This window comes from Cloeon dipterum, chromosome 3, assembly GCF_949628265.1.
Source record: "Cloeon dipterum chromosome 3, ieCloDipt1.1, whole genome shotgun sequence".
Classification (NCBI taxonomy): domain Eukaryota; kingdom Metazoa; phylum Arthropoda; class Insecta; order Ephemeroptera; family Baetidae; genus Cloeon; species Cloeon dipterum.
This window is the reverse complement of record NC_088788.1, coordinates 3,680,619-3,698,686: the sequence shown is the minus strand read 5'-3', so window position 1 is coordinate 3,698,686 and position 18,068 is coordinate 3,680,619. Positions and strand designations below refer to the sequence as shown.

Here is an 18,068-nt window from a genome sequence, read left to right as displayed (position 1 = left end):
TGTATACTCGGTAAAAAAAACGGTGTTCGCCGAGATTAAATGATGCGAGCGATTCGGTGAAAAATAAATCTCTACGCGCTGTCAAATTACTCAAAAAGCTCATCCCAAGGACGGATGCAAATATTATTGAAGTTATTTCGATTTTTCCTACGTGTCTAGTCGTTGACTGTTATTAAATAATACCAAATACATTTAATTATTATTGTTAATACTTGTTCAAAAGTTGTCAAAAGTTGATAAATTCACAAAAGCCAGTAGAACCGAATCTGGGAACTCTTTCTTGATCAATGTGATTTGCCAAAAGTGAAAAGAAATAATTGTTTATAGCCGTTTAAGTCGATGTGCTGTGATTTGTCCTTAAATCTATAAGAATCTCAATGTGTAAAAATGACTGTCTCATTGAGTGTTGTAAATTTTATTCTGTTTAGCTAATATTAAGAACTAAAATAGGATACATACTCAACTAAAAATTATTTGTTTTATTCAATAGAATTGCTAAAAATATTAAGTTTGATTTTTGGGAGGTGTCAAAGGATTTTTAAAGTACTGCGCGCAGCTTCCAAAATGCTACAATAATGATTATAGTATGTGCTATAGAGTAAATGTCATTGAGGGGATTTAAATTGTTCCAAAAATAGTTTTACCTATTTTTTAATCTGACGTAATGATGAAAGCTTAATTATTTTTACGTAAAAGCCTTATTTTATTTCCCAAAAAATAATCAGCAGAACAGGATTGGTTTCTCCAATACATCTAAAGTTGCCGTTTTCATTTTCTCGCAGTTTTTAGGAATTTTGGAAAATAAAATAACCGAAAATTAATTAATTCCGAATTTATTTTTTAATTATCATACTAAATTTGGCTTAAAATAGAATCTTTACATAGCTAAAATGCACAAGCAGCTGAATTAAATTTGAAAAATGAGTGGAAATATACGGTGGTGCCATCTGTAAGCTGCGAAAATGGCCAAATTTCAATTCAATCAGAGCTGGAACTGTCCAAGGAGTTTTCCGCCGCTGATGCTGCCGTCCATGAGGCCTTCAGTGTGGACGGCGACGCAGCCGGCGCCGCCCTGCGCGGCGGTCAGTCTGAGGATCTTGGCGCCATTGTTGATGACGGCCTGCACAAACTTGGCCAGGTCGTTGGCGCCCTCCATCATGAGCAGGTTGCCGCTCAGCTCGACGCCCTTGGGGCCGAAGCAGGCGTCGTCGACGGCCTGGATGCACGGCACGCCCTCGACGACGCTGCCCTGGACGCGTCTGCCGTCGCTGAAGCTCACCACCAGGGCCTGCTCCTTGCCACCTGGCAGGTGCTCCGACCTGATCTGCACCTTGGCCGCCGTGGCCAGCGCGGGGGCGTTGACCAGGTTGGTGCCCTTCTTGGCCAGCAGGCCAATCAGCACGGCAGGGCAAAGGTGAGAGGTGAGCCGCTCCATGCCCTGGCCCAGGGTCTGCACGGTAACGGTGCAGTTGGACGAGGGCCCGAAGGAACCCAGGGCCTGCGCCAGGTCGATCCATGGCTTGTTGTTCACTTGCACTGCGGTGGCCAGGGCTGGGCAGTTGACCACGCCGAACAGACTCGCACCCTGTGGAAGGTATCCCGAGGTCAGACAAGTATGAAATCAAGGTATTTCCAGCGGGGGCCAGATTTCCGATAAAATTGGTTCGCACTGCGCAGATCCAAGATGGCGTCTGAATGTGGGAGACAAAAAGCTCCCTTTGGATTGCCGTACGAGTGTCAAGAGTTTGTTTTTACGATCCAAAAGACACAATTAGTGCAAAGTAATGCAAATTATTCTTTTCGCGTATTTTCACGTGACCGTTTTTTCGCGCCATACTCCACTGGACGCCATGTCTGCGCGTCGCACGAATCTGGCCCCTGCTGGGTATTTCAGCAACTTGGGTAAAAAAAAACACTGGGAGGATTTGGACGGGGTTTCACGAAAAATACGATTATTCAGGTGCCAATTTTAATTATTTATCGATTTTAACCATTTTTGTAGCTCAAAATATTATTCCTCTTCAAATCAAATGTTCACGGGACTTCAATTCTTTCATATATGGTTTTCAGAGATAAAACCGTTAATTTCAGAAAGATTCACTGGTCAATTTAAATTGTTTTTGACCGAATTGATCCACATTTGGAAATTTTCTAATTGGTCTCATTGAGGAACCTTTTATGAAAACAAGTATCAAAAATAAAAATTCCTTTTTAACCGATAATATAGACAATTTCACGCGTTTTTAAAAGTTTATATCCATACAATTCATTTGGGCGTATTTTTTCTAATTTTTGGTCAGCTTTGAGGCCTAAAAAAATTTAAAGTGTGGCACTAAAATATCTTAAAATTGCGTTAAAATGCCAAAACCAGAGACGTACATTAAAAATATAGTTACGGTTTTTAAACGAATTGAATTAAAATGAAATTTTGGAACGCCGATTGATGGAAATTTTGTCATTTTGTTTTAAAATCTGCTAAAGATCAAGCATTCTAATGTTGTTTAAATGTGATAAACGATGTTGCAAAAATATTTTGAACGTTATAGTGCAACAAAAAACCATAAAATTTACCTTAGTTAGCGCGACGAACTGCTCGGCGATCTCGACAGCCACCCTCTGCTGGGCCTCTGTGGTGCTGGCCCCCAGATGAGGGGTGGCCAGAACCTTGGGATGGGCGAGCAGTCGAAGGAGTCCTTCAGACTTCGGCGGTTCCTCCGTGAACACGTCCAGAGCCGCTCCCCCACACTGGCCGGATTCAAGAGACTTCAAGAGACCCTCCTCGTCCACGATTCCTCCGCGCGCCACGTTCACGATGTAAATACCCTTTTTGCATTTGTTCAAAACGTCAAAGTTGATCAGGTCTGAAACATTAAGCGAATTGTTTGTTATACCTGCCTTTTCTTTTTAAAAATTTGTGGTAGAAATTCCAAGAGAATATGTTCAGGTCTAAATTAAATTAATTCAATTGAGGATATTGTACTAATTTAAATTTAGCAGACTGAATTACTTGTCATATCCTAAAATGCGTGCTAATTTCTGTTTAAAAATTTGCGAATAAATATTAATTTTGGTTTAAAAGTGATGAAGAGAGTTTGAATAGAAATAGAACCTAGAAATATTCTACTCAATTTAAAATTGAGATGTTTAAAAACTATATTAAAAATCTTGATCATACCCGTTTAGGTTAGATAAAAATTAAAAAGAACCTTGCTCGCATCATATGATTAAAAAATTGCTTTCCCACATTTCATGGTGCGGCCGTAATTATGGGACTCTTCTTTTCACTCGTTGCTGAGAACGATGCGGAAATCTCAGAGAAAAGTCACTGGAGGCAATCCTTTTAGTATTATTCTTCCCTTTATTTTTCAAGTCCGAGCGAAAGCGAAAAAGGCTGATCCGAGATCAGTCCTAAGAACGTTCTCCTAAATTGCCCAGCTTTCAACTTCAATCCGTCAACCTTCCTGATCCTCCTTTTCCTCCGGGAAACCCCTTTTAAAGTTCACGGTCGGGAGAGGCGCAGAGGCAAATTTTTTTGGCACGCGCCAACGGGCCGAAATGGCAATAACTGGTCGAGCAGATAATCCGGGTCCGTCTGCCGGATTTTGCCCAGACTGATCCCTTGCTCGGTCGTAATTGGCTCGTGATTGTTTCAACCCCGATTTTAACTAGCGTGGGCGCCGCTTTTTGTTGCTCACTCACTTCTCGTCTGCGGAATGAGCGGCGTGTGCACCGTGATGTAGTCAGCGAGCGGCCAAATTTGCTCCAGCTCCATTTTCTCCACGTTGAACTCCCTGGCGGCCTGCGAGCTGATGATAGGGTCGAAGCCGATCGTCTGCAAAACGTGCGCGAAATTAATCTCAGGGGGGTGATCACGAAGAGGGGCTGCAAATGGTTGCAATGCATGAAAGCAGCTATTCGCCATTTCATTACGCCGCGTTGTTTCATAAATAACAATGATTGAGGTTTTAAAAAAAGCAATCATAATTGTAGATTATTTCTGTTTTTCTTTATTTGTGTAAAAAATGTGCATTTTTCCATGTCTCTTTGCGGAATAAATCAAAGAAGTAAAAAAATAAATAACACTTTACAAGCAGGTAAAATTGATTTGAACTCTAAAAAACGCAGCCAGGCAAAATAAAATCAAATTTGTTTCGCATAGGGGAAACAAAACAATATTTTAAATATTACTATGATTTTGAAGTCTTAAAAATTGAAATCCTGTTTGAATCACATTATCATAAAAAAATGAAATATGCATTTTAAACTCATAGACTCACGTAACAATTAAAATTAAAAAAAGTGCCAAATAATTCGTAAAAGGAAATTTCTGAAAGAATGTTTATTTTTATTATTGAGGAAGAATTCTGGTTTTCCTGGTTTTCATTCACCGTGGAATTCTGTCTCAAGGCCTCATTTGTACACGTGTAGTCAGAGAGAAAAACGTTTGATTGCTATTTGCTAGCAGTCAATCGATACTCTCTCTCTTTCACACAACATGAAATTTTTCGCATCACTTTTTTCAATGTTTAAAAGCTGCTCACGAACGCTATTAGCTGATGCGAAAAATTACTATTTTTTCTGGTTCACACGACATTGATGACTTTCCCCGAACGCTGTTTAAGGCTACGAAATGGAGGGCGAAATTACCTTCATTCCAAACGCCTGCATTCTAGTTGCCACCTCTCGTCCGATGCGGCCGAGGCCAAGCACGGCCAGCGTTTTTCCATAAAGCTCGGTGCCGGTATAGCTTTTCCTCTCCCAGGCTCCGTTTTTCAGCGCCGAACTCGCCGGAGAGACGTGCCTGGTGTAATGAAAGAAGAATGAAAATTAATCAGCTCCAGCTCGAGTTCAATTACCGCGCACTTCTGACAAGGCGCGATATCAACGAAAAAGGACCCGAAAAGTTGGCTCATTGTGCAAGAGCACGAACGACATCGATATCGCACAAAATAAGATTTGAATAATAAAGATGTCTCTTTTGTGATTCAACTAGTAAAATTGTTGTTTCACTGAATAATTCGATTCATTTCCATTTTTTACCTTGCAAGGCTCGATATCAAAGCGCAGGTCAACTCACAAGCGCTGATCGAATTTCCGCCTGGCGTGCTGGAAGAAAAATAATAATTTTTCATGTAGAGTTGGAAATGTTAAGGCACCAGGGAAAACATTTTAATGGCAAACACAGTGAAGGGAACGTTCAATATTTGTGCTAATGAACGCCTGGGAGTTTATTTTATTTCTTTAATAAGAGTATAACATTACATTTTTGTGCTCTGTTTTCCCTGTGTAAATTTTTTGAGTAGATTAGCGACGATGTTTTCACTCTTTAGGGATGAAAACAGACTTAATAACCGAAAAACTAGAAACGTCAATGTTTTTTCTGTTAATCTTTCAATAGCTTCATTCGTTTTTCGAATAGCGGTCGTTGACCAAGTTCAATAAATGGTTTATGAGGCAAATTACATATTCTTTTTAGATGAAAACATTTGCTAAAATACAGTTTTTGAGATTATCTTTCTATACATATGAAATTAATATAGTCTATATAAAATTTTAGTTTCACTAACCCTTTTCTGAGGACATAAAATATTAAATAGAGATTCATAAAACAGAATATTTCCAGGGGCCGAAGCGGCTGCTGTTTATTATGAGACCTCCCTTAATTTGTAAGCCACTCATATCCTGGTTGAGTCATGATCACGTGTATTTCATCGTTGTTATTTGTGTCGTTCAATTTAAAATAAAAATTGAACTGACGACGCAGAGATATTTTCTTTAATTTTCTGTTCCCATCCCAATTTTAAAGTTTCTTCCTAATTTTTTAAGTCTGATCAGGTTATTTTTAAAAGATTAGAAAAATGCTAGGAATTTATCCTGATCTGATAATTTATCGGGTGATTTATTAATGGATTACGTTTTAAAATATTTGAAAAATGCGATCACTCGAGGTTGTTTTCATGTTGAATATAATTAAAACCAGGCTTCATCCTCGTTGTCAATAAAAGAGAATTACGTTTGGAGAAAAAATGATAAAAAATCAGAGCTATGTACTTCATTACGACGACTCCCTTCTCGGTGGCAGCATCCAGGTCGATATTGTCCACTCCGGTGCCCGCCCTCCCGATGACCTTGAGTTTGGGGGCATTGTCCAGCACCTGGCGGTTCACTTTGGTGTCCGAGCGCACGATCAGCCCATCGTGTTTCTGTGGAAGAGCAAATAATGGCAATAATTATTATCGCTGCTGCTGCTATTGCATCATCTCTCTGGATGCGTGTGAGTTCGTTCGTTCGGGCAGTCAGTCAGAAAAATCCAGTTCTCGTAAACCTCTTTTTGTGTCCGCCGCCGCTGCGGAATACGCGCGTCTAGACTGCTTGGGGCGATTTTTATGTAAAGGGCACGGATTTTTAGTCCGTTTGGGACACGAAAAATTATTTAGAGGGTTTTTTTTAGCTCCAAAGACCGACGGTGTTATTGGAGTCGATTAAGATATATTGTTTTAGACGGTTTTATCCATCTCAAAGGTCAATTTTCTGATAGAAAATTCCTGTCGTAAGAAATTGTACTTTTATTGTCTTCTAAAAAAGGTAATCTCGATTAATTTCAACCATTTAACAACAATTTTGTAAAAAATATAATTTGCTCATTTAATTAACGGATGGTATGGAGAAAATTCTCAAAAACATAAATCAGAGAAAGATAGAAATTTGCATCAAACGGCTTAATTAATTTTGCATTAAATTCGAGAAGCGTAAATAGTGTACGTAATGATTTTTATCCCTTTTCTACTCAGAAGAAGATAAAAATGTATTAAAATCATCTGGCATTATTTTATTTGGGAAGAAAAATATATTTGCAATAAAAACGCAAATAGTTTAGGGAAAATTTTAGGTTTTTTGGTAAATTTAGATTGCTTTAGGCGATTTTAGGTCTTAAAATAGAATTTATTATTCCTGATTTCGTGTCTAAAAAATTCAGATGCTTCCAGAAAAATATAGTCGATTGTCTGAAAATCCCAACCCTATTTATGTAATATGTGTGAGAAGCATTAACCGCGGGGCCGGCGCGCCTATCGGTCTCATCTTCTCCTTCGTCGTGTGATCTCTCGTCCTCGGCTAGGTCACCTTTTCCGAGAGGCATGTGCGCACTTTTCCATTGCGACACTGCGTTTATAACAACATAAAAAGTTCACCCCCGATTTCGTCAATTATTATTGCTTCAGACGAATCGGTTTTATAGGCTTTGTCTTTTTGGTCCTCGGACACGACGCTTTTTATTGTTGCTCAATGTGCCGTTCAGCGGCCGCGCGTTTCCATTACTCTGACTCATTAATCGCGACTGAACGAGCGCATCGAGCGAACGACGAGCAAATAAATACATACGCGAGAACAAACCATAAAGCACGTCATAAAGAGACGTTAATCAAAGGGCCTTGTGCCACTGTGGCTGATGTTCCGATGCTTTTATTGCACGTAATAAATTGCTTTTCCAATAATATATTAAATCCGCCACTTACTGGGCAGGGTTTGATTTGTCTGATAGTAAAATTGCTGATCCAATATAAAAAGTAACCGAATCATAATTAGATTCTTTGCAGCAAACAGTATTTTTTTAAAAAAAAATTGTCGAACGAGTTTATTTGTGTTATTTCAGCCTTTATTGATAGAATTCTGAATAAAGCAGCTGTTGTAGAGCGTGGGATTTTCAGCATGCGGAGTATATTCATTGAATAAAATTTGCTCACTGAACCTGCTTTCTGCCTCAGGTGAAATACGAGAGTGGGCGACATCGCGAGCTTGCTTTTAAAAAAAGGAGCGCAGAAACTCACGGAAAATAAACAGGAGCAGTGCTTTGAATTTCACTGTAGGCAAATCGGATTTAATAAATACCCAGAAACACGGTAGTTTATTTAAATTGTATATTACCTTAATTTCCTCGAGCAATTCCTGGAGGGGCATTTTGGTTTTGTGCGTGACCTGGATGCCATTCTCCCTGAGCAGCTGGACGCACGCCGGGTCGACGGCGTCGCTGATGAGCACACTGTCCAGCTTCATGTCTCACGTCCACCAACCAACTGCTGGAATCGAGTGTCCACAGGCGACGGTTGCCGGGACCTTTTATGACTCCCCTCCACGCCTGGCACAATGCATTCCCGCATCTCAAACGACCGACGAATAGAGAATAAAATACATATATACGCCTTCGAGTCTCGAGTCGGCTGCAGCTATGCAGCTAGCGGGAAGTGCTGGCGTTTTGTTACAGTGATAAATTTTTGTTAAATCAGACCCTCCCTTTGTGAATAAATGGGATGGATAATAAAATAACCAGCATACTCAATTTGTATTCAGTGTTCCTCCGACCCCCGATTTTTATTTATATTTCTCTCATTTAACTCGGAAAATAAATATAATATTTTTGTTTTTAAATAAAAAAAATCAGGTGTGTGTAGTGCCCGCCACCTGATGGCGTTAACCTTTACCCTGAAAATGCGCCCATGCACACTGCAAGTTATGTGATAAAACGAATATTCTTAATCTATCAGCTGATTGTGAGCGTTAAGCAGCTGTAGTGTAAACGCAAGGTCAGTGAAACGTTGGTCCATTTCGCACGCCTCGTAAGAAGATTATAAATATATTTAAAAAAAAAACCTTATCACAGTATGAATGTAATTTAAAATATCAATTACTCCATCTATATGTGCAGCAGAGCCGGCTTGGCCTTTCTTCATTTTTCCGAATAATTTATAGAGTTGGAATAAAATATTTAAATTTGGTTTGCTTTCGTGCATATCAAATCTCAATTCAGTTAATATTTTTATTCATGTACCCAGAGTCATTTTTTCAGGGTCAAGGTTTTGGTTCAGCATTGGTTTTAAAAATATTTTCTTAAATTAAAATTTGCTGTGTGGAGAAAATTAAAATAGAAAAAGCGCCGCTGTCAGAGCTGGGACATTTCGTAAATTACCTGCGTGTGTATTTCTTAATATTTTTAATAGAATTATTGGAAATTTATCAAGATTCTCGAACACCTCTGAGATAAAAAAAAATCAACAAAGGGTCAGAAAAACGTTTACTTTAAGGCTCAACTCTACACATTTATTTTCAAATCATAATATATAAAAATGAGAAAAAATGCAAATAAATTCATTATTTATATTCTCATTTTGGTGTTTCAGTTGGTTTTAATACATATAGGAATGAAAAAATAGTCGATTTTGGCATGATTTAAACATAAAGTTAGTTATGGTTAATTTTATGACGCTTTTTGTCAATTGAATCGAAATTTAAATTGGCTTATCCATCAACTGAGTTTTGCAAAAATATTTGCTAAAATTTCCATATCTGTTTAAAATAATTTTCAAACGAAAGTTGTGGCCAAAAATCAATCTCTTTCCGACTTTTCATTACGCATTTAATTATTTGACATCAAATTTCTCACATTTAATTTTTAATATCGATATATGCTCTCGTAACGCGAAAATTTCCGCATCGATTTTGCTGAATTCATCTCTCTTTTCATCCCACGCTTCTAATGAATCGAGACAAAAGCAGGCATCTAAAAATAGAGCCCATTCTCACCGGGGCAGAGATTCTCAAGAATCAGACAGAATAATGGCCTAAAATATAATAACTCTCATAAAATGGCACTCGGCCTTCACGTGATCGGCCAAATTATATAGCGTCTGGCCACATTTTTTTTTTGTCTATCATAATGGGAGACCTTCTTTTAGCATTCGCGAGCTTCCACCACGTGCTCCTGTCCAGCGCGGGTCAACGACTTTCGCTACACGCCGGCGTTAATAATTTATTTTCACCCATTCTTGCGGCACGGACCACGTGGTCGTCGGTGCAAGGTCGCCGCCGCAGTTGCAATTGATAAGCTGACTGAGGAGCAGTGAGTTGTTGTTGACACATTGCCAGCACTTCCCCCTTTCAGCCCGCGATGACGCCTTTCGCACTCTGCTCTCTCGCACGATAAATTGTAGATTGCACATTAATATTGCATCTGTATCGCGGGTGACGTGCGAAATGTCAAAGCCGCTGCGAGAGAACTGTAATAAAGTCGCCGTCGAAACTTTTTCCATTTGATAAAAGGGAGGACTGCCACGGTGAAAATGATACTAGCATTGAATTAATTAATGTGTGACATTTTGTGAAACGAATGGAAAAATGACGCTGAGTTATATTTCAATCTTTTGGATCAGGAATAAATGTTGGTTTTTCAGCGGGGGCCAGATGTGCGATAAAATTGGTTCCCACTGCGCAGATGCAAGATGGAGTTTAATGTGGGAAACAAAAAGCTCTCTTTGGATTGCCGTACGAGTGTCAAGAGTTTGTTTTTACGATCAAAAAGACACAATTAGTGCAAATTATGTCACAATATTGACGAAAACTTGCTTCTTTTCACGCATTTTCACGTGACTGTTTTTTCGCGCCATGCTCCGCCGGACGCCATATCTGCGCGTTGCACAAATCTGGCCCCTGCTTTGTTTTTTTTTCTCATAAAATCTCGTTTTGCAAGAAAAACTTTTAAATTGTAGGCAGTAATTACTTGAAAAATAAAAATGGTACTTTTATTTTTCTAGTTAACAATTTCTTAGTCAATATTAATTTATCATTAGATAAAAAATATAAGCATATGTGAGACATCAGGTCAAAACTCAAAACCTCTTCCTCAAAAATTGTGGTCTTCTCTCTACTGATAATCATGGCCAGTAAAAATTGACCATCACAATCATCTTTTTAAATATTATAATCAATCTAGATATTTAAAAAAATTTAAAAAAATTTGACAGATATATAGAAAAGACACAATGTTCGGGGCAATTTTATTTTTTAAAGAAAAATTCCTTTTACTATAGACATTCAATAAGAGATAGCAAATCTCTCATGTCTCAAAGCAGTAAACACTGATTCGTTTTTTGATAAAATAAAAAAATACTATTATTTTTGTTCATGAGCTTAGCTGATATATAGGAGTGTGTGCATCACAGATCTTACACAAGTCATGTCAACCATCTTTATAATCATCAATTGACCTCGTCAGCTGATTTTCAATATCAATCTCGCTCTCCACACACACATGCTGATAATGTAGAGGAATAATCTTCATTACTCCATTCCATTTGATTTCATTCCTCTCGTTCTAATTATGCCACGTCCTTGACCTTTGATCCCTAATTGTAAGTCACTTCAACTTTATTAAATTAAATATATGTAAAATTGTTACACTTTTTACTAAATAAAATTATTGTTTCGAAAATATTTATTTAAATTTTAATCGCGATGTAAGATAATCCCTGCAATTCATGAAGGGATGTCCTGAAATTAAATATAATTTATAGTTCACAATGTGTGTCATGTCATGTTGTCTATAATTATTCTCCTGGGGAGTCGGGATTGAAACGCTATACATTATACCCGTGCGTGAAGCCAAATCAAGGCAAGGTATTCAAATTTAATTCTAACAATAAGCAACATAGTCAAGTTTTGCATCAGGTTTCCGTATCTTCAGCATGCCAATCCAAATATGAGAGGACTCCTTGACAGTGCGAGACTCGAGTACACGCGCGCAACCTTCATAATGACAGTCCCACGCATTTATGTATGTCACACATTACCCGACAATAAGTGATTAGATAATTGAAAATTTCATTGCCACTCGTGCAAAATTAAGAGAAAAATCTGATGCCTAGGACAAAAATTATTGTTTACATTTATTATGATTTTTTTATCATTTTTGTTTTTAGGCTCTCCGACAAGAAAAATCGTTTTAGTTGGAGTAATTATTTACTAATCGAACACACAGGAAAAATTAACGCAAGAGTGAAGAAATTTTTCACAGAGGTCACTCTAGGCCATATCTTATATTAAATTTTAAAATGCTAAAAATATATATTATTTTGCTTTTTATCCCTGTCCGAGGACCGGGATAAAATTTATATTTCTACTAAAATTTTATTTCTCATGATGATAAGTTTAATAAGATTATTCTCAGAAATTTTAAATCAGACTAAAAAAATATTTAAAGTCGCACTACACTGTTCTGGGAAACCCCCGTTTTTATATTTTCGGTAGGAATTTTCCCACTGCGCCATTCAAGTCAGAATCAGCAGCACTTTCGCACTTGCTCCCACACTCCACTTGCAGCCAACAGGTGGCACTACTTGTGCAGCCTCCTCTGCGATTGGCAATCATTCGTGCTGGCCTCGCCATGATTGGCTATTGCGTTTGTTGTGAAACAAACAGCTGAGCTGACAAGCGAGAGCGAGAGACCTTTCGATTCGATAGCTGCTGTTACTACGTGCGAGGTCCAGGAGAGGCCTTTTCCCGCGTCCCGAGAGCCTCGATTCGGACTCCGAAGGCGTGATTAGCCCTTGGAAGACCCCTTACAGCGGCAAACGGCAGTGCAGGCTGGTGTGATGCGGCCGAGTGCGTGTTGACAGCTGAGACGCAATTCACGGACAAGATGACCACCACCTTGGAGCACGGTTACCAGCCCATCCAGTCTTACGACATGGAGGGCCCCGAGGAAACCCCGCACGAAATCCAAGTCGTGCCCGAGGGCAGCAAAAGTAAGTGCATTGAGTGGCCCTTTACTGTCATTTTGCTAATTCTGTCCTCCCTGAAGGTCGATGGAATCACATCGAGGACCTGGACTCGTTCTTTACTCGCATGTACCAATACCACCAGAGGAATGGCATCGTCTGTATCGCCCTTAATGAGATTTTCCAACTCGGACAGTTTGCCTTCATCGTCCTGCTGACCACGTACCTGGCGCACTGCGTGGATTACCCCGTCCTCTTCAAGTACATAACATACTTTTTATACTTGTTTTCGCGCCAAAAAAAGACAAAAATAGGCTGCTCTTGACCTTCAGAGGCAAGCCGTAGAAATCCTACGGCTATCAAATTGACGATATTTCGACCCTGAAAGAAGCTTATTATGTGGTGGAATATGGAATATTGCACAAAGAAACACTTACTTAAATAATAATGGCTCTCTAATGGAATATTTTTTCATTTTTTTATTTTCTTTACTATGAAAATAAAATCTTTCAACAGATAATATGTAGATCTACAAATTGCGTAATCAGTGGAAAGAGGAAATTTAGAAATATTACGTTGATTGCATGAGGTCTAGTCCAGCTTGAAGAAATTATTTTTATCTTTGCCACGGCTGATAAGGACAGAGTTATCAACAAAATTATAAGCTACAAATCGTAATGAAATTTTATTGAAGCAAATCATATGGTTAAGGTGAAATCCTTTCGTGAATTATTTGCACCAAATTAAATTGTGGCACTTTGCCAAAAATCTTCTCTAATTGGGCCTCATTTGCGACCTTCAGATAAATTTTATGAATAATTTATGCATTGGTTACATAGGCTTCATAAATTTTTAAAATTATTAGCTTTAAAATCCGATGAATGAATCCGTTGTCCTCTTTTTAAATTTTGCGCAGAAAATAAATCCTCTGCAGTGTGGATTTTATTTTCAAAGACTCAAAATTTGTTTTAATTTCGGATCAGAAGGATAACTTTGACATCCCCACATCCAAAAGAAAAAAAATCATTTAGAAACAACAGAGGGAAAATAATTAAATAAGTCTGTCCTACTCCTCAGGAATTTTGATAATTTTCCACTTTTACATCAGTTCTAAATTAAAAATATTAATCATATGTGTAACATTTATTTTACAGGAACAAAATTCTTCCGAACAACACAAAAGTCGAGCTGTCGGACGTCTTTTTACCGCTAGATGAGTGCACTGACCAAATATCAGGCTTCTTTTGGCTCCTCATATTGCTGGCTTTCACCTTTTGGTGTATAATGACGTTGAGAACTTTGCTCCACCTTGGCCAGCAATGGGAAATGAAACACTTTTACGCATCTGCACTAAAAATCACAGACGTATGCATTAAAATAAATTCTACACCCATCAAACAATCGTAATTTTTAGGATGAGCTTCAGAATTTGACGTGGCATCAGGTCCAGCAAAAGGTCAGAGAAGTTCAGAAAGAGCATGAAATGTGCATCCACAAGCCAGACTTGTCAGAACTGGATATTTATCATAGAATACTTAGGTAACTTGATTTCAAAAAGGGATGTATTTCGACTCTTATTAATTCTTTCTCCGCAGATTTAAGAACTACAAGATAGCCATGGTGAACAAATCTTTACTTCCAGTCAAACTTCAAGTGCCATTTGTGGGAGAGGTCATATTTATGACTCAGGGACTGAAATTCAACCTAGATATACTTCTCTTTTGTAAGTAAAATAAATATCCTAAACGTAATTCTCTGCAATCCTGTACTTACACATATTTATTTTGAATTAAATGAAATTTCAGATGGTCCGTGGGCGCCTTTTGAGAACAATTGGCACTTGAAAGAAGACTACAAGAAGGTGGCTAAGCGAAAAGATCTGGCTGAGACTCTTTCGCGCAGCATCCTTTACGCGGGCATCATAAACCTCATGCTTTGCCCAATGATCCTGCTCTGGCAAGTGTTGCACACGTTTTTCAGCTACGCAGAAGCGATTAAGCGCGACCCTAGCTCGCTGGGCATGCGCTCCTGGTCGTACTACGGCCGACTCTACTTCCGACACTTCAACGAACTCGACCACGAGCTCCACGCAAGGCTGACCAGGGCCTACCGGCCTGCAGCTAAATACATGGATAGTTTTGTCTCGCCCCTTGGCACCATCATAGCCCAGTGAGTCATTGCTGCCTGGTCCTGAATGTCAATGTGAATTTGTGTTTAAAAAAAATAATTGCTCAACGTGATTGGGTAACTGATACATCTAGTTAGTCGTTAATTTATCAAACCGGAGCTTTTTTCAGTGTGTTTTTCTATTATTTTAATTAAATGATTGAGCTCTGAAGAAATAAAATCTTTGCAATTATTCCAAATATCTGTAAATTGTCTAAATGGTAAAATAGAAAAATTTAGACTACTGAACTTTATATAAATAACCACGGATTAAATCTAATTCTAAGAGTTTCCACCTCAACATAAAAATCTGCTTCAAAATTAATACTTATTTGACATTAATTCATGTCTTTTAATTTTCTAGGAATCTGGCTTTTGTGGTTGGATCAATTGGTGCAGTTATTCTGGCTCTTAGTGCTTATGACCAGGATGTCCTTTTGGTTGACCATGTTTTAACTATTCTCTCTATCTGCGGTCTGGTATACGCAACTTGCAGGTATTTTTTCAAGTGTCTTCAATGTTTTGAGCGTTTGGAGATTATCACAGTTTCTGTCATAATTACTCTTTTTTCTTTATTTAAATATTTTACATTTTAATTTGTATAATAACTTTGCCCAAATTTGAGGGTTAATATCAATTTGAATAGGTCCATGATTCCCGACCAAAACATGGTGTGGTGTCCAGAGACGCTTTTGACAAAGGTTCTGGCGCACGTCCACTATCAGCCCGACAATTGGAGAGGCCAAGCTCACACTCATAATGTGAGGCAAGAATTCGCACAACTGTTTCAGCTGCGAGCTGTGAGTAGCCACGATTTTTTGTTTTGTCATGTCGTGGGAAAATAATTGTTAAATTATTTTTCGTTTAAGTTCTCAATTAAAATTTGCATAATAAGAGACTGTTTTTAGTACTGGGTTCTTTCCCCTTGTTATATAAATTATTACTGTTTTGTGTGTATTAATTAATTAGTAAGGGGTTTAAAAATTTATGTAACTACAGTTTTTGGTCCAAATTTGATTGCTTTTCTGTGGAATTCAGTTTCATTTATAAGAATAAAACTCATTCTCACAAAACAAACGCCTTAATCTAGGCCTTACTAAGTTTGGAGTTTTACTGCACAGTTTGTAAACAAACGATCTTAAATTACTTCCCGTTCATGACTTGTGAAATATTTTGCAGGTGAGTTTGTTGGAGGAAATGTTGTCCCCAATTCTGACGCCGTACGTGCTGTGTTTCCACCTGCGTCACAAGGCGCTGGACATTGTTGACTTCTTCAGAAACTTCACGGTTGAGGTTGTAGGGGTCGGAGACGTGTGCTCCTTCGCGCAGATGGACGTGAGGAAGCACGGAAACGCTACCTGGCAGACTTCCGTCCATTCTGGAGACGAGCCTCTGCCCTCTGATGCCAATCAGTACACTCAGGTACGTTTTTCCGGTGAGTTACAAATTTAGTTCTAATTTGATTCATTTGCAGGCTGAGGATGGAAAAACGGAGCTTTCACTGGTGCACTTTACTCTGACAAATCCTATGTGGCAGCCTCCAGCCGACGCTGACAAATTCGTGCAAACGTTCAGACAACAAGCTCTGAAAGATGCTGCTGCAGGCACAGTGGCTGGACAAATGAACAACCCACTTTTTGCCTCTATCAACTCAGTCTCTTCTCTTGGCACTGGGGTAAATATTTTCCTTAAAAAATATTTGTCAAGTGTTTTTTTACCGTGTTTCCAAAATAATAATAGTTAAAAAGATTTAGGTTTTTAGGGAAAATATAAATAATCATCAGTTGGTAAACAATGAGGGGAAAAATGGCAAGAAAAATAAATATTTTGTAGAAAAAGGATTTTAAGAGGAGTTTAACCGGCTGTGCAAGTGATTTAAAAAAAATGTTTTTTGCTCTTAAGATGATTTTAACTGAAGTGTGGATCTAAATTCTTGGACTTGTGTGATAATTGCTCATTTGGTTTCTCAAATTAAAATTAAATTCCCAACACTAATTAAAAATCGCCACTAGAACAGCAATTAAAAATTCTTAGATTTTGGTAATTTCTTCGAATTCAATTTATCTCCGCGCCAACTTTCAAACTAATTTTATATTAAATAATTTTCAGTACTCGACGATATTTTCGAGTATTCGAGTCGGTCCCCAAGCGCAGCAGCTCTTCCGCTCGGAGATGATGGGCGGTCCCGCTTCCATGTCAGGCTACTTGCCTGCCGAGAAACCCAGTAAACTGCGGGGCTGCATCAACAGGTCTGAAGGCCCGCTTGAGGGATCAGACAGAGGCCTGCTGTTCAGCCTGACACAGGGCAACTCGTCGCTCGGCAACTCCATGATGATCCCTGAGACCAGGACTGATATGCAGAATTCTGAGTTTGCAACGGCCGACATGTGCCTGACCACTCTCTGCTTGCATGAGATGCACCAACGACAGGTATTTATATTATTTAAACTGGAAAAAATGTGTTTCTCTTCTTCGGTTGTTTTAAATAAATTTACTCGAGGGTCAACTCAAATTTATTTAGACAAGAATGACGCGATAATTTCTTATTTAATTCACCAGTTGTATAAACCCTTAGTGTTCAAAGCCGCCAGCAGATGGTTGACATTATCTTAGAACCATTTTTTCGTTGTTATTTCAGGTGAGGCGTCGAGTGGGAAATATCCTCGAGACCAGCAACCGATCGATGTGGCAGCGGCCGCACCAAGACATGCCGGGCATCTCGGAATTGCCCGACGAGCAGAGGTCGGCGGAGAGATTGCCTTTGCTCAAGCCGAGAACCAATCCGTTCATCTCGGACGCCACCGACAACTCTTGAGACATTTTTTGTGACTCGCCGCTTCTACATCAATAACTAAACTATTACTACACGTGTTTAATTTGTTCAAGTTGTCTAGTCTGATGTTGGCTTACGGCTTTTTATTCTGTAACTAACCGCGAAGGATTCCACCTCTGTTATTTATTTTTGTAAAAATGTTTTGTAATTAATCAGCATAATTTTGAGTAAATAACGTGCACAAAACGTGGGCCAAGACGGAATCGTGCAGGAATATATACTGTCGCATGATGTGATGTGTGATTGAATTGTACAATTTAGCAATCTATTGAATTATTCTTATTTGAATAAATGATCGGGCTGATTATTAATATGGTAAGCACCAAAGATGATCGAGATGGGTGTTTTTGATTAACTGTAAATAAAATCATTCGATGTCGAATAAAATAAAAATTAAAGATCCTTCAAATTGAGGATATTCAGCAAATTTCATTTAAAACAGTTTAATTTTAAATGTAATTCCTTGAGTATTTAAAAAAATTAAATCCAGGTTTAAAATCTTTGTTTAATATTCTTAATAAATT

General features: G+C 38.5%; 2 protein-coding genes across 2 annotated transcripts; one reads left to right on the top strand and one right to left on the bottom strand.

Moving 5' to 3' along the window:
* Positions 1 to 816: 816 nt before the first annotated feature.
* On the bottom strand, positions 817 to 8,098 carry LOC135939993 (D-3-phosphoglycerate dehydrogenase). The gene is made up of 7 exons (XM_065484623.1): positions 7,924 to 8,098; positions 6,052 to 6,203; positions 5,041 to 5,106; positions 4,648 to 4,801; positions 3,700 to 3,832; positions 2,572 to 2,861; positions 817 to 1,585 (listed from the first exon to the last, which is right to left on the bottom strand). The coding sequence occupies exons 1-7, from the start codon at positions 8,050 to 8,052 to the stop codon at positions 983 to 985; spliced, it is 1,527 nt and encodes a 508-aa protein (XP_065340695.1). The 5' UTR covers positions 8,053 to 8,098; the 3' UTR covers positions 817 to 982.
* Positions 8,099 to 12,225: 4,127 nt separating this feature from the next.
* Atg9 (autophagy-related protein 9) lies at positions 12,226 to 17,964 on the top strand. The gene is made up of 12 exons (XM_065484501.1): positions 12,226 to 12,572; positions 12,629 to 12,806; positions 13,700 to 13,910; positions 13,960 to 14,084; positions 14,141 to 14,268; positions 14,351 to 14,714; positions 15,076 to 15,207; positions 15,358 to 15,511; positions 15,891 to 16,133; positions 16,186 to 16,386; positions 16,821 to 17,141; positions 17,350 to 17,964. Exons 1-12 carry the CDS (start codon positions 12,467 to 12,469, stop codon positions 17,524 to 17,526), a joined length of 2,340 nt encoding a protein of 779 aa, XP_065340573.1. The 5' UTR covers positions 12,226 to 12,466; the 3' UTR covers positions 17,527 to 17,964.
* The last annotated feature ends 104 nt before the right edge of the window (positions 17,965 to 18,068 follow it).